At 40.5% G+C, this 15203-nt stretch overlaps 1 protein-coding gene across 2 annotated transcripts; it reads left to right on the top strand.

Annotated features, from left to right (window-relative positions):
• Nucleotides 1-506: 506 nt before the first annotated feature.
• Nucleotides 507-15203, top strand: ano6 (anoctamin 6). Of its 2 annotated transcripts, none has more exons than XM_070928705.1 (20): nt 507-759; nt 4661-4731; nt 5367-5495; nt 7774-7839; nt 7925-8212; nt 8309-8422; nt 8539-8654; nt 8821-8955; nt 9128-9233; nt 9839-9899; nt 10170-10315; nt 10413-10490; nt 10883-11105; nt 11191-11360; nt 11446-11543; nt 11777-11904; nt 12366-12571; nt 12820-13016; nt 13371-13476; nt 13567-15203. In XM_070928705.1, exons 1-20 carry the CDS (start codon nt 666-668, stop codon nt 13783-13785), a joined length of 2751 nt encoding a protein of 916 aa, XP_070784806.1. In that variant the 5' UTR covers nt 507-665; the 3' UTR covers nt 13786-15203. The 2 variants fall into 2 exon arrangements, with proteins under 2 accessions (XP_070784806.1, XP_070784807.1); XM_070928706.1 differs by having other exon boundaries at nt 4661-4735; nt 5371-5495.

Here is a 15203-nt window from a genome sequence, read left to right as displayed (position 1 = left end):
CGGTGGCAGGCCAGGGCAGAGACCGGATCGCGTCAGGCAAACATGTTATCATTATGGGCAGACAGCTGACACCTGTGCGATTACGAAAATATATAAAAGATATCAGGTAATGGTTGATTTCCCCCCTTTATGTTTAGGCTAACGGTAATGGTCAGTGGTAGAGGTCAGTCATGGGGGGTAAGGTTCAAAGTGTTGATCCTGAATCCCAAACATCTAAAACAAAATAAGTAGACCATAGCATAATATCCGGTTTGTTTAGGAGAATCCCTCCACATTTCAAATATATAAAACAATGTAAAGGTGATGTAACATTTTTCCCCACACACTGTCAGATGTTAGATGACAGTTGATTAGAAAACTAAACCAGTAACATAACTTTTGAGGAACGTAAAGTGGGCGTAACTTGATCTGTCAAAGGCGGCTGAACAACATGAACGCCCTCCTCCTTCTCCTCCGCCTCCGACCCCACCCGTTTGATTTCTCTTCTCTCCAAGTCACAACTTGACCAAAAACTTTATGCGGTTGAATCAATGTTGAGAAATAAAGCAAGAATGCGCGGAGGACGGGGCTGCGCTTTAAAGCCATTGTAATAGCCACCAGGCTGGGGTTAAATCAGTTAAGAGTCTTGCTTTCTGTGATGTGACTGGAAACCACCGACAAGGATCATGAGCAGCAACGACATCTTCGAGATGGACTCCATGACTGAGATGGAGGACTTCGAGGGTGATCCTCAACTGGGCATCATAGACGAGGAAGTCGGTGAGAGAGCGCAGCCTTGACTCTCGCTGGAGATCTGGCGTCTGTGTGTGCATGTGGTGCGGGGTTCAAGGGTATTGTCCGGATTTATATCTGAGACTTGGTTTACATCAGTTGTTAGGTGATGCGTTCATGGGTCTAACTTTATTTTTGAACACGTTTTCAATGAGCTCAAAAGTCGTAGATCGCAATCAAGTACATTCACTCTTATAATATTTAATTACAATTTTGAGATACTCGTACTTTAGAAGTCTAGTGGAAGACTTATATTTATAAAACTGTATTTTTACACTGTTTTGGGGCTATTTTTTTGTTTGTCCATTTCTGTTATGTCCATTATGAAACATGACCCCTTTGTGTTGTCATCTTTAAAGGGTAGATGATGATGATATAGAGGGTATGTTAAAATTAAATTCATGTGTGAGTGAGTACATGAGTCTGTTTAACGTTCAGATTGTGCACATGGCATCTGTAACAGGACAACCAGTGGGGGTGTGGTGCACACATTTTTAAGAGGGCACAAGCTCACACACCACCATTATTTGCAATACAGATGAATATAGACAGCAGATATTGGGAAATCATCCATTTAAAAGAAACCTCCAGTTCCTGTTTGTTTCTCTGATGTGGCTCCTTTACAGGCCTCGATCTTTAGGGGCAGGAGCTGAGCGCGTCTCTCCACACTCTTTTGTTTGCTGCATTTCTTACATTCCCGACGCAACAAACCGAAACCATAACTTAACTTTGGAATAATAGAAACGTACACCCACAGTACAGTATGTTGCAGTGTCTGACAGCTGATTTCTCACTCTATAAGCTCCTTTGTGTCTTGTCTTGTCTTGTCCACAGTGATATGCTGTCTGGTATTGCATGCATTTTTTTTTAAAACTCACAGGTCACTGAGAGACAAATGGTCCTTTGGGTTAACTTTAATAGCCGTGTGTAATACAGTTTTAAAAAGGCCCCGGCCATATGGAAATGACCCATGCTTTTCACGCCAGATCACATAGGGCATGCCAAAGTGCACTCTATTTAATGGAGCCTCTATTCACTCATAATGAATTATTAATGTTCATATTTTGTTGCCGCATGTGATGATGTGATAACAGCAGAAAAACTCAGTGCGTGCTCAGATGATACTTTTGTAGTTTGTTTCAACTTAATAATGTGCAAAATGAACACTATGGTGAAACAGGAAGTGGGATTTGTTTTAACATGTACCCAACACTGTGGTTATGACGTTTGTGATGCCTATCTCAACCCAGATCTGACAGCGTTACTGCAGGTCAGTGCATATTAGGGAGAGAGCTGTTTCAATGAAAATGAATACTGATAATAATACTGAAGCAAGATCTTAGAGCTGCTTCTGCTCCTGAGGAAGACATTACACAACTTTTACCAAATGTCATGAAATGTCCCAGTCATTGATGCAGAAAAGAATTTCCTGTCAGATGGCAGGAGGGGCACTTAAATGTGACTTGCAGAGTTGTGTGTTTTAGTCCTTAGGTCGAATAAAATGTGTATCATGCACCTTTGTGCTGCACAAAATGAAAGAAAAATCCAGTTTGGCACAGCTGTTTCTGTTAGAGATGATGCTTTTTTTCTGTTTGTTGGTCTGTTTTTATTATTTCGTGTGTCGGTATGGAGGATGTTCTTTAGGGAGGAAGTGAGCACAGGCTGGGTGGGTTGTGGCGAGAAAGCAGAGTTTTATTATCGACAGCTTGTGGGCATAGAGTGCACATGCTTTTCAACAGAATCATACTTACTGACTCACTGTAGGTTGCAGAGGTTTTCTTGGGATAATGATTTATTTCACAGACCAATTGATAAAACAAAGATGTGGGTACTACAGTGTGACCTCCAGTCCGCAGGAAACAACAAAAACAAATTTCCTTTTAACCATCAATCCCTCATAGACTTTAGATCCTTACCTCACGTGTGGTATTACAGTTTACTGTGAGGATTTAGGCCTGCAATACGACGTGGATAAACAGTGAACCAGCTGCTAATAAAGTTAATGTATCTCTCCTCCTTTGAACCATCTTTTTCACAAGTGAGAGGAGACAGATATTAAAAGGCCAGGCTGTTACTATAAGTCAAAATACCAATAGCCTAAGGCACAGTCATTATGTCAAAATACTTAAAGACTTTCTTGTATAACAAGCTTTGTTAGAGTTTAGACTGTTGTGCTGTTAGAGGACTTTGTCAAAGGAAAGCCTTGTTTGATGAGCAGTGATTCCACAAAGTTTCCCAGGGTGTTACTATGGGAAGTGTTTTGAAAACACCATCTGTCTTCCGTTAGTTTTCTCATCGTTCTCTGTTGTATATGGAAAGATTGCAGGACTTTCCATATTGGATCTTGTGACAGCTGTTTTATAAAAAAAAAAAAAGGTATTTATAATACAAATGATAAAATATATAATACAATTATGAGGCATATAACGGTGCATACATAAAATATTGTTTTTGTTTGTTTAGTTGTGATGTGGTCAGTGGTGTGAATACTGAATGCAGATTTCTAAATGAACATTTGGGGAAACACTGCAGTGGGTGGTGACCTATTTCTTTCTTTTTCCAGGGAGTAATGTAACATTGTGGTGAGTGGGAAATTGTGTGCAAGCAGTAAAAAAAAAAAGGCAGCATGACGTCTGGGGAAACTGGCCTGTAACAGGAGGGTCACTGGCTCAAACCTCTCAGACTATAGGACAAATGAGTAACAGTCTGTGCTGCTTCAGTGAGCACCACTGAGGCAGAACATGAATATTGTCCTGGTCAGTTTCCAGGTGTGAAAGTGTGGTTGTGAAGTAGAGCAGGGCTGTAAAGAACGTGGGAGGTCAGCAGCACCTTCACTGGCACATAAAGATAAAACAAGACAGAGTCTGCAGCCATGCTAGCAGCCCTATGAGGCAGGTATAATGTTTATGAGGTTTACCATAACATAACTGTGTCGTACTTGCTGTGTCTCAGCATCTGTTTAGCTAAGCTGTGGTTTATAACTGGTTCAGTCAAAGCAGAACTTTTGAATATTTAAAACGTGGCTGGGTGCCACAGTAAGTTGGACCTGGTTGCTCTGTTGTAACAAGCACAGCTCCAGCTGAACTGCAGGTAAATGCCAGCTAAACCGAATGTATGATGATGTAACCCTATGACATCCGTCCCACACAGGTGATTCAGAGGAGCGCCACATAATAATTTACTTCTCAGGAAATGATAATTAATGTAATGAGTTTCAGCTGTCAGCTTTCTGATGTTCCAGTTCAGCGAATCATATCATTAGCTTCAAAAAAGGAAGTTAGAAATCAAGGTCTACTTGTACTTTTCATAAAAGTACAATTCTATGAGTCTATATATTTAATATAAGAACACCATATTGTAGAACATGTTGCTCCTACAATGACAACCAGTGCAGTATCAATAATCTGGAAACTATTTTTACAATAAAATGGTGAGTAACAGAGTAACAGACCTCAGTTTGTCAGATCATTCAAATCATTTGAGATGTTGACACAATGTTACATTAGTTTGGCACTTATAGATCCTACATGGTGAAAAAACTGTTAGAAACGGATAAATGATCAGAGCAGTAACCACTGTGAAGATATTTTACAGTTGAACAGTAACAATAAACAATTGAACAATAAATGTAATTGAAATTATTACTGTATTAAATATAAACTATAAATCTAATTACAAAACAACATCAAATGTAATATACATATACAGATATGCATAAAATCGCTGCCAGTAAAAGTTTTATTTCCTTTTTGCATACCCCAACATACAGCATGATAATATCAGCCTGCTAATGTATCAGTCAGGCTCAAGTAAATATACATCTAGTTTTGTGTGTCTTTGATTGTTATTATAATGTCTGTATTCCCATGTTTGTGTCTGTTTTCCACAGTTTACCCTGAGGAGTTTTTACCAACATATCACAGTATTAAAGAAGGAACAACAGTAGCCAAAGCACAACTGGTGAGTCAACACAATAATGTTGGTGTCATCAATCAAATGCACTATGTGTGTGGGTGTAGATGGAATGATTGATTATTTGAATTATGTTGTCATACTGTGAAAACTGTAGCCAAAAGAATCAACCTTTTCTCAAGTTTTTCTCAAGGCACTATCATTTAGCTAGCAAAGGGGAGATATTGTTAAATATGCTAGCAAGAGCTTCATTAATACCTTGTGGTGTCACAAGTCTGATTGTGTAGAGAGAGAGAGAGAGAGAGAGAGAGAGAGAGAGAGAGAGAGAGAGAGAGAGAGAGAGAGAGAGAGAGAGAGAGAGAGAGAGAGAGAGAGAGAGAGAGAGAGAGAGAGAGAGAGAGAGAGAGAGAGAGAGAGAGAGAGAGAGAGAGAGAGAGAGAGAGAGAGAGAGAGAGAGAGAGCTGTAGGGCGGGTATGATAATGTTTGTTGACTCTTCCCACTTCTCCTGCATGGCCCACATCACTCGTTAAAAAGGCCAGTCAAGGTTAGTGTCTCCGCACAGACCGTCCACACACAGGCCGTCCTCGTCTTCTCTCTGTGCATCATGTACGACATCATGGAGGAAGAGGAGTATGAGTTTCAGGCGGTGGAGTTACCTGATGAGCCTTGTTTTTGCCCTCAGGCAGAGTTTAATGACAAACCCGACTCCTTGTTCTTCAATGATGGTGTGAGGAGGATCGACTTCATCCTGGTCTATGAAGATGAGGACAAGAAGGACTTTGAGAAGAGGCACACATTCCAGCGGCGCAAGGTAGGTCTCTCATTTTTTAAATCTTTCTGAGCTGGTTGGTTCATCATAAACATGATTATGCAATGAACCGGTCAGCGTCCCAAATCCTGAAGCTATTGGGACACTGATATGACAATAAATAACAATATGACAATGATGACAATGAAGTGTTGAATCTTTAGAGTTTTTACATTAAGGTTTGGTGGCAAGTCATTTCTCTTAATGAATAACATTCTGTTTACACTCATGTGAATGGTTGTTTTTAATTGTAGTTTTTGGATAAAACTAAGCTGGATAAAAGTCCATTGATGACATAAATTGTATGCAAAACAAGTTCATTGCGGTTCAGCGCAGTGAATCAAACATGATACAACAGAATCAAACTGGAATACAGGTGAGATCTAGATATTCATTACTGCCTCTAAGAATATATATGGTTGAATATGGTATGCCTTGTATGTTTTATTACACATGCCAACCGTATTGACTCTTGCCTGTTTGTAAAGGGAGTTTTTATTTGCAGCGGGATAAAGTAATTACTTTTACCAGTGTATATTCAGCACAGTGTGCACAATAATGCTTTCACCTTTAATCATCCAGGATAGGGAACAGCTGAGCATACATTGTTTTCATAGTTCCTTTCTGCTGTACTTCGCATTCATTCAACACACGTTCTAATTGTTGTTGAGTACAGCTGCTGGCTACGTGCCCTGAGGGAAGCTGTGGAAATGAAGAGCGTTACTCCTCCACTCAAACCACCAAAACCTGGCCAAGAAAATTCAAATCAGTTCAGCCTCCTTATCTAAACTCGTCTGACGCTATTATTATTTATCTAGCTAACTACTTTTTTTACACAACACACATCTAAATGTAGGGGATCTGTGCAGGGGTTGAAGTGCACAAATTAAGGACACTGAGACATGAACTTGACATACCAAGGTGGGTTGTTTGTTGCTACCAGTGTCTTTCTCAATAGGTTTACAGTGTAATATAATGCTTAGACATGCTGTAGATCCACAGACCTCAGAGACTGTTACCTACTATGTTGCAACTGTAACCCCAAAGTGGTTTTGAAATGGAGACTGTGCCCTGTGAAGGCTGAAATCATAATGGTAAATGGTAAAAGTTAACTGATACTGATTACTGATATATGATAGCAGTAAGTAGAGGCAATGGGTAGAGGCTGAGGACGTGCCCTGCAACTCCCAGAAGCTCATGTGTAGAAGCAGATCAGCCCGCTGTAACCAGTTCCTGGGAAAAGGCTGGCGGGTAGAGTTGTTGCAAGTCAGAGCTCTTGAGCTTCTTCACCGCAGATCCTCTGGGACTGAGGCAATTCCTTGTTCATAACCATCCCAAAGCAAACTGAATCCAGTGAGGGACGAGAGGCTCAACCGTCTCTACCAGGCACTCCCTTGAGTTTGTTTTTCCAGAGCCAAACTTGGGTCAAACTGAAGTTGCAAAACCCTTTTTCTGCTCTGCTGGAAGGGCGTGGTTCGCTTCAGATAGTCTTACCTAAATTGTTAGCTTAAAATGATGTTGAATTGACTTTTGAATATTTGATTATGTTTATCTAAAAGTTAATGCTCTTATGGTATTCCCTGTGTCCCATGAAAACAGGGCTGGCTAAAACAAACAGTAAAGGTATTTGGCTTTTCCTCAAAGGTATTCTTTAGGATGGGACTGACATAGTGGGGCTGAGTGAAGATGTTTGTTTGTATTCATTCAGAAAGACTTGGATGATAATGATCTCAACTGATCAAATAACTCATTAAAAAGTTTAAAAGCAGTTGCATTACTTGAGCATCTTGGTGAGCTACTTTCTCTATTAGTTGAATATGTTTTTCATACTAATTCAGTGCTTTTTCATGTGTTTTGGGAAAGCTGTGGCACTGTTGCGCCATATTTGATGACATTTAACCAACAACAACCTGCTCTGACTTGCTTGCAGTATTCATTGCCACTATGTGCAGTGTAAATGATGCCTATGTTATGGAAAAGGAACATGTCCAACTCTACAATTTGCTCTTTACATGATTTAAGATCACTTTAAAACAACAAAATTATATCACATTCTTTACATGAAATACCACAATAGAAATCATGGACTTTGTTGTGTAACCCTTGACATTTGCTGTGAAGTCAAATAAACGTATCTAAATTAAAGGCTTCTGTGTACATACCCTTGGCAAATGCTCACAGTATTTACACTGCAGGCTTGGCACGTAAGTCATGTGACGTCTGTACATCCGGTACAGAAATTGTCATCATAATGGCCAGCTTTCTGTTTTCACCTCTGTAGAGACGACGAGAGTACTTTGAGGCCAGCCTGATGAAGATGGGACTGGAGCTGGAGGCAACACAATCTGTGAGTAGACTGCACTCAGCACCTCTTTGGAAGCTTTCTCTGACTGTATCTCGTGCTTAAAACAATCCGTCTTGGTGTTCTGCAGGTGGTGGATGAGAAACTGCAGTTCGTGAAAGTTCACATGCCGTGGGACGTGCTGTGCACCTACGCCGAGGTCCTGCACATCAAGCTTCCCATTCAGCCCAACGACCTGTCCTCCCACCCCTCCCCGTGGCGCTTCTTCTCCTGCATCACCAAGCACTTCTACCCCAGCGAGGACGTGATCAGGACGGAGACAGAGTTCTTCACCGCCCCCTTTGAGAAAGACCGCCTGGAGTACTTCTATGTGAGGGACAAAGATGTCTTCTTCACGCAGTCCATGAGGAGCAGGATGGCAAGTTGTCTCATGTTGTTGCATCAAAGTATGTAAACAGATTAGGAGCACAAAGATAACTTGACCGCAAAGATTAAAACCCTCTTCTTCTTCCAGGCGTATTACATCCTGAGTCGTGCCCCCTATGAAATACGAGGGAACATAAAGAAGTTTGGCATCACCAAACTGCTGGATGGTGGAGTGTACAAAGCTGCCTATCCCCTCCATGACGTAAGTGATGCTGCTTTTTGTAAACAGTTTGTAACAGTGACATTTAGCATGGTTTTGGTGACCAAAGAAATCACTGAAAAATGTCCTGTGTTTTATTTCCCTCTTGGCTATTTCAGTGCAGGTTCAATGTCAAGTCCAAAGAAGAGGGCTGCCCCAACGAGAGGTTTCTGCTCTATGAGGAATGGGCTCACCCCAAAAGCTTCTACAAAATGCAACCGCTTGACCTCATAAGGTGAACACAATCATGTTCTCTTCACAAAAATGAACTTAAACTTGTAGAATTACTCAGCTCAAATAACTGTTATGTGTTTGTCCTTGCAGGTTGAGGTTTGTTTTCCTGAGTGAGCAGTAGAGCCACGGTAGTTGTCATTTAAAAAACAATTGGTTTCTTTCCACAGGAAGTATTATGGGGAGAAGATCGGCATTTACTTTGCCTGGTTGGGTTTCTACACGATAATGCTCGCTCTGGCTGCTGTTGTGGGACTGGCTTGCTTCATTTACGGATACAGGACTCAAGACACCAGCACCTGGAGGTACATTTATGTGTAGACACTCCCTAAAATTACATGTTTTGGAGATGAATCCACATCGTTAAAGCATAACAATTCATAATTATGCCTGTTTCTCACCCTGCTGTTTTTCTTAGCTTCATTTTTATAGACGTCCCTGTCTAATAATCTCTGTTCTGTGTTTAAAATACGGCAGCAAAGAGGTGTGCGACCCTGAAATTGGAGGAAGAATTGTCATGTGTCCACAGTGTGACAAGGAATGCAATTACTGGAGGTTGAACAGCACCTGTGAAGCTTCGAAAGTGAGTTTTAATTTATTTCAACTGTAAATTTTGTTTTCCACTTTGTCCTCCCATTAATGTCGCTCAATATGCAATGGACAAAAAAATGATCTGTGTAATATATCCTCTAAAACCATTGAAAAATAAATAATATTTTTCTTCTCTTATAAATGAAAAGTTGAATTCATTAGCAATAAAACCCACCCTCGCTCATTTCAGCTACAGCCTGATTTGGACTGGTATAACCGATGAGCTTGGCTGTGGCTAATGTTAGCAGATACACATATAACAGACATTACTGAGTCAGCTCACTGACTTTAGGATTTGTCTCCACTTGTGCTACTGTTACGACATGTGTAATTATCACTTGAGGCCACAGTGGTCGCTGCACATAGATTTGCTTTCATTTCTGAGGATTGTTCTTTGGAACTCCTCACGTTGTGTTAAATACAGTCCTACCTGCAGCACTACGCGATGCAGTTACAGAATTTCCTGATTTAAATGTGTGTGGCTGCTGTTGCCCCCGGTGGCACAGCGACGGTTGTGTTTTCAACTGACTTGCATGTAAGCAGGAAAGAACTGTGACATTTTTTACCACGTGTCTCTTTTTTTCTCCATCTTTGTAGAAACTTTGTATATTTGATAACTTTGGGACCCTGGTATTTGCGGTTTTCATGTCAATCTGGGGTAAGTTTTATACAATTTAATAAAACACTTCCACAGAGAAAATGCAGGCATGCTAACATCCCCAGCTTAGACCCAAGCTCACAGAAGTGTTTATTTTGTCCTCATCTTTGGTATAATTAAAGGAAAAGCAATCATTTTCTGTACATAATTTACAGCACATAAGTGTTTATGGAGGAAGACACTGACAATGTGTGTGTATTTAATTGTTTCCTTCTTTCTCATTTTTGCCCTGCTTGTTTTTTCCTGCTCCTGTTCATTTCCTGGCTGCAGTAACTTTGTTCCTGGAGTTTTGGAAGCGCTACCAGGCGGAGCTGGAGTACCAGTGGGACACTGTGGAGTTTCTGGAGCAGGAAGAGCCACCTCGCCCAGAATATGAAGCCAAGTGTATCTATGAGAGGAAAAACCCTGTCACAGGGGTAAATCACACACACTATTTAGAGATACTTTGTTAAAAAAAAAAATGTCATGTTGTTGTTAAAGTCCAGTATTTCATCGTGTTTGTTTGTGATTTAGGTGAAAGAAAAAGTGCCCTTTACAGCCTGTGGACGATGTGTTCGGGTGTCAATAGGAATTGGGACGGTCTTATTCTGGGTAATGTAAAAATAAAATGGCGTTTTTATTTCAATTTATCCTTCTTGCTAACACTGTATTCTACTGGTCTGGAATTCACTGACACTTTCCTAAGAACGTTCAGTGAATGAATATGTAATTTGGTTCTAGTTATATGGAAAATGCTAGCTTCTTTGCAAGAAACCATCAATTCAAACCAATATTAATGCATTACTCATTCATTATTGGAAACTCAACTCTTCATATATATTGAATTGTATACTTGCATGTAGACAAATTACATATTTCTGCATGTCCAGCTGGGCAGTAATTAGGAAATTATTCAGAAATTACAGACCCATAAAATAAAGCATTACCAATTGTTTCAATTTCAATACAGAATAAACTAATTTTAATTGTATTTTGTCCATTAGATTCTGTTGATCGTGGCATCCATTGTGGCCATCACTGTCTACCGCCTGGCTGCATTTTTTGCCTTTTCAGCTAAACTCAGGTCAGCTGAGGAGCTGGAACCCTTAAAGGAGTATGTGACTCCTCAGATGGCCACTGCTGTCACAGCCTCCCTCATCAGCTTTGTTGTAATCATGATCCTCAATATTCTCTATGAGCGTGTCGCCATCTGGATCACCAACTTTGGTGAGTTTGAATCTTTACTTCTGCCCTTTCCTGACTTGAACATGGTTTCATCTGAAATCCTTTCTTATCTGACACACAACAACAGAGCTCCCGCGAACCAAGACAGACTACGAGAACAGCTTGACTCTGAAGATGTTCCTCTTTCAGTTCGTCAACTATTACTCTTCCTGTTTCTACATCGCCTTTGCCAAAGGGAAAGCTGTCGGCTTTCCTGGAGAACCTGTTTATCTCTTGGGAAAATACCGGAATGAGGAGGTACAGTTTGTCCATCTAGCTGTCACACGTCTACCTCAGTCACTTCTTTTTCTTGACACTTGCTTTGTGTCTTGTTGTCCTGCAGTGTGATCCTGGTGGTTGTCTGATTGAGTTGACGACTCAGCTCTCGATCATCATGGGTGGGAAAGCCATCTGGAACAACATCCAAGAGGTCTTGCTACCGTAAGAAGTCAGAATCTATGACCAATTTTTTGTCAAATAAAATAGTATAAAAGTAATACAATGAAGTAACGCAATGGCAGCTTATAGGTGCAGCATGTCTCCAGTGAACATAAGTGAAGTTGCTGCTTACAACAGGTGTCAAGGCCACAGGGCTAACAGCTAATCATACAACAACTCTCTATTGTCATACTGAGCCGCTGTTACTGTATACGATCTCCTCCACCCCTCCACAGGTGGGTAAAGAATTTAATTTCCCGCTACTGCACCAAGACCTCAGAGAAGGTGATTCCTCGCTGGGAGCAAGACTACCGGCTCCAGACTGTTTCAAAACTAGGACTGTTCTATGAATATCTTGAGATGGGTAAGATGATTCAGTCCCCTCATCTTAGAGCTGCCACACAAACTAGTTCTTACGTACAGTTGTGGTTAGTTGTTAAATGTTTACATCAAATGCTGTTTAATGATGATGTTCAAGGAATAGTTAAGAGACATTTTGGGAAATACTTCTTAGCTTTCTTGCCAAGAGTTAGATGAGAAGATTAACACCACTCTCAGCAAGAAGGAAAATACAACAAGAATATGAATGTGCACCACTGAAGACGAGTACAGTAATTATTCCTTTAACTCTGCTATTTACTAGCAACCAGTTTGTCCTTTTACAAAGGTTTTTAGAGGCTAAGACAGTCTTGAAGTTTTAATGGTGCAGCCCGATTTAGTAAAGTAGTTTGAAACTAACTCGTAAGTGAGTAAGAATTTACACGCAATAAATAATCAATTTAAAAATACCTGGTGCAGCTGAATCCTGTGTCTTGTCCCTCACAGTCATCCAGTTTGGCTTTGTGACCCTGTTTGTGGCCTCCTTCCCTCTGGCCCCAGTCCTGGCTCTGGTCAACAACCTGTTTGAGATTCGAGTTGATGCTTGGAAAATCACTACTCAGTTTCGCCGCATCGTGCCAGAGAAGGCCCAGGATATAGGAGCCTGGCAGCCCATTCTTCAAGGCATCGCTATATTGGCTGTTGCAACAAATGTAAATAACTGTTTACACTGAGTTTTTGTTGAAATGACCATATATTTCTACACCTCTCTGTCTACACCTCTCTTTACAAAAGTAGAGTACAGCTGTATTTATTTAAGCAATGACTCATGCCAGATGTATTAAGCAAGTATGCAGCATTTTCCCTGACCTGGTTGGTGTAGAGGCACATGCCAGAAACAAATTTAATGATCAGATTTCTGCTTTCACTACATTTACTTTGTGTGCTGGTGTCTCAACAGGCCATGATCATTGCTTTTACATCAGACATGATTCCACGGTTGGTCTACTACTGGTCTTTCTCTGTGTACCCATATGGAGGCCACACTAATAACACCATGGAGGGCTACATCAACAGCACGCTGTCTATATTCAACACAGACGACTTCTCCATGGATAGCAGGCCCCTGAACACACGTTACAACATCAGTAGCTGCAGGTACAAAGATTGCTGTCTTCTATTTATTGTTGGATTGTATCTGAGTTTTCACTTTAACTATCACTATAATGTAAAAATATTGTAATGTACTGTTATGTAAAAATATTATTGATAATATTCATGTGATGAATTATTCCCTAAATACATATATAACATATTGGGAGAGACAAAACTCTTTTCACAGTTGTAAGTCGTGGTCTCTTGTTTCTTTATGTAAATGGCAAAAAGGAGAGAGATAATGGTGTGATGGGAACTTGTGGACAAAATACAACTTCATCATTTGCAGGCACTTGAAAAGAAGTCATGTTCTGTTTGGGTTCTGAAGGAAACTTTTTTTAAATGTTTCTTTTATAGGTATCGAGATTTTCGGTATCCTCCCGGCCACCCCAGGCAGTATGAGTACAATATCTACTACTGGCATGTGATCGCTGCCAAAATGGCTTTTATAATTGTCGTAGAGGTGGGTATAAACATAACAGGAAATCTCCCTGACACTAAAGAAATGAATTATTAAAAACACATTAATGTCTTCTTCTTCTTCTCCTCACAGCACATTGTTTACCTTACAAAGTTCATCCTGTCCTACGTGATCCCCGACGTCCCGTACGCCGTCAAAGAACAGATCAAACGAGAGAAATACTTGACCCAGGTCATCCTCCATGAGACCAACCTCAAGCTGGTAACCAAACGCTTGAAACCGATCCACGACGAGACTCTCAAGCACATAGATATGAACGTGGCGAAGGAGGAGTTGGAACTTGATTTCTGACAGTAGATGATGGTCACATGTTCATCCCTGATACTGTACATACACCACTACCCTGTTCTTTGCAGCACCTAGACACATCTGTGTAAATACCAACACCTTGTGAGCCGGTGACAGAATTAAGACAAGGTATGGAGTTTTGCTATGTAAAATGTGTAGCAACCAGTAAGAAAGAAGATGTCTGAAGTTTCTTTAGTGGCTGTTGGTCAAAGAAAGGAGAAACCACTGTTGTCTAGTCTTCATCCCTGCCTGCTGTCCTCCCACTCTGGACTTCCTTGTTGTGCTTGGCTCATGTCAGATCGAAGCGTGTAAAAAGAAAAAGAGAAGAGCATCTGTCCTCTCTCACCTCCAAGAGTGTCTTTTTTTTTTCTAGTGAAACTCGGGATGCCAAAATCAGTGGCTCACCCTAAATAACACCAACCATTTGATGGATCAAGCTCGAAAAACAACAAAACAAAATCCCAACTCAATCTCCACTTGCTAGTTTTTTTCTACATCAGCCCTGTAGTGTCTCACTCCGTCCATTGAGCTACATGCTGGGGGCTCAAAGCTCTCACACACGTAACCAACAAGTGCCACTGTTTCAGGTTAATGCTGTCATAAAATATCAGTATTATTACATTTAAAATTGCACCACTTTTGAATGCAATGTTGACGATTAAGAGTTTTTTTACTCTTCCATCTCTGTTACCAGAACTGAAGAGCTGTGGTGAAGCTCACAATGTTATACAAGTGATGAGATAGCAGCAGTTATAGACATAGACGAGAATACAGCTACATATGACATATACAGACATACATAGGACTGTGCCTTAAATACCTTTTTCGCTTACCTCTTTCATCATTACACCAAATGCAGTTTATTTTATTTCTATTTTTAATGAAGTGAATGAATCGCAGCCCTGTGGAGTGGTTTAGAAGATGATGTGAGTAGAGTCTGTACTCACATCATCTACTGTACCGTTTTGCACTTTTACTGACAGAGCTCCAGTCCTGTGCCATGACCACTGCACTGCACAACGTTTTGACTTCATGTTATATCCTGTGATATAGGCGATACAGTAATTCAGTCTTCTCCTGTGTCATTGCTAAAATCTTAGATCAATACCTCTGCTGTATTATTGCCACGCCGTGTGATTTAAACAATGATACTATAACCACCATGTCTGTAAACAGTATCATATACCAGCAATATCTGACGATGCATATCTGTCTTGTCTTTTTGTTTTATACAATGCCAATTGTTTTATAAAAAAAGTTTCTCAATTTTACTTCAGAAGTCTTTAAAAACTCTAAAGATTTTGCCACCAGTGCATGTTTTATCTTATTTCACCTCTCTGCTTTTCACCTATGGTGTGTGTTTCGTTGCACCTGTAATAAAACTCAACAGTGATGTCACAGTATACTGTGCACTGCCTGGA

The sequence above is a fragment of the Enoplosus armatus genome, chromosome 22 (assembly GCF_043641665.1).
Source record: "Enoplosus armatus isolate fEnoArm2 chromosome 22, fEnoArm2.hap1, whole genome shotgun sequence".
Classification (NCBI taxonomy): domain Eukaryota; kingdom Metazoa; phylum Chordata; class Actinopteri; order Centrarchiformes; family Enoplosidae; genus Enoplosus; species Enoplosus armatus.
The sequence above is the reverse complement of the archived record's forward strand: the minus strand, read 5'-3'. Positions and strand labels throughout refer to the sequence as shown.

Bases quoted from the DNA above. Each gene is read 5' to 3' on its own strand.
- ano6 (XM_070928705.1), top strand. From the start codon at position 666: ATGAGCAGCAACGACATCTTCGAGATGGACTCCATGACTGAGATGGAG. The intron at 7,840-7,924 runs GTGAGTAGACTG...GGTGTTCTGCAG, and splicing joins AGCTGGAGGCAACACAATCT to GTGGTGGATGAGAAACTGCA. The intron at 10,316-10,412 runs GTAAATCACACA...TTTGTGATTTAG, and splicing joins GGAAAAACCCTGTCACAGGG to GTGAAAGAAAAAGTGCCCTT.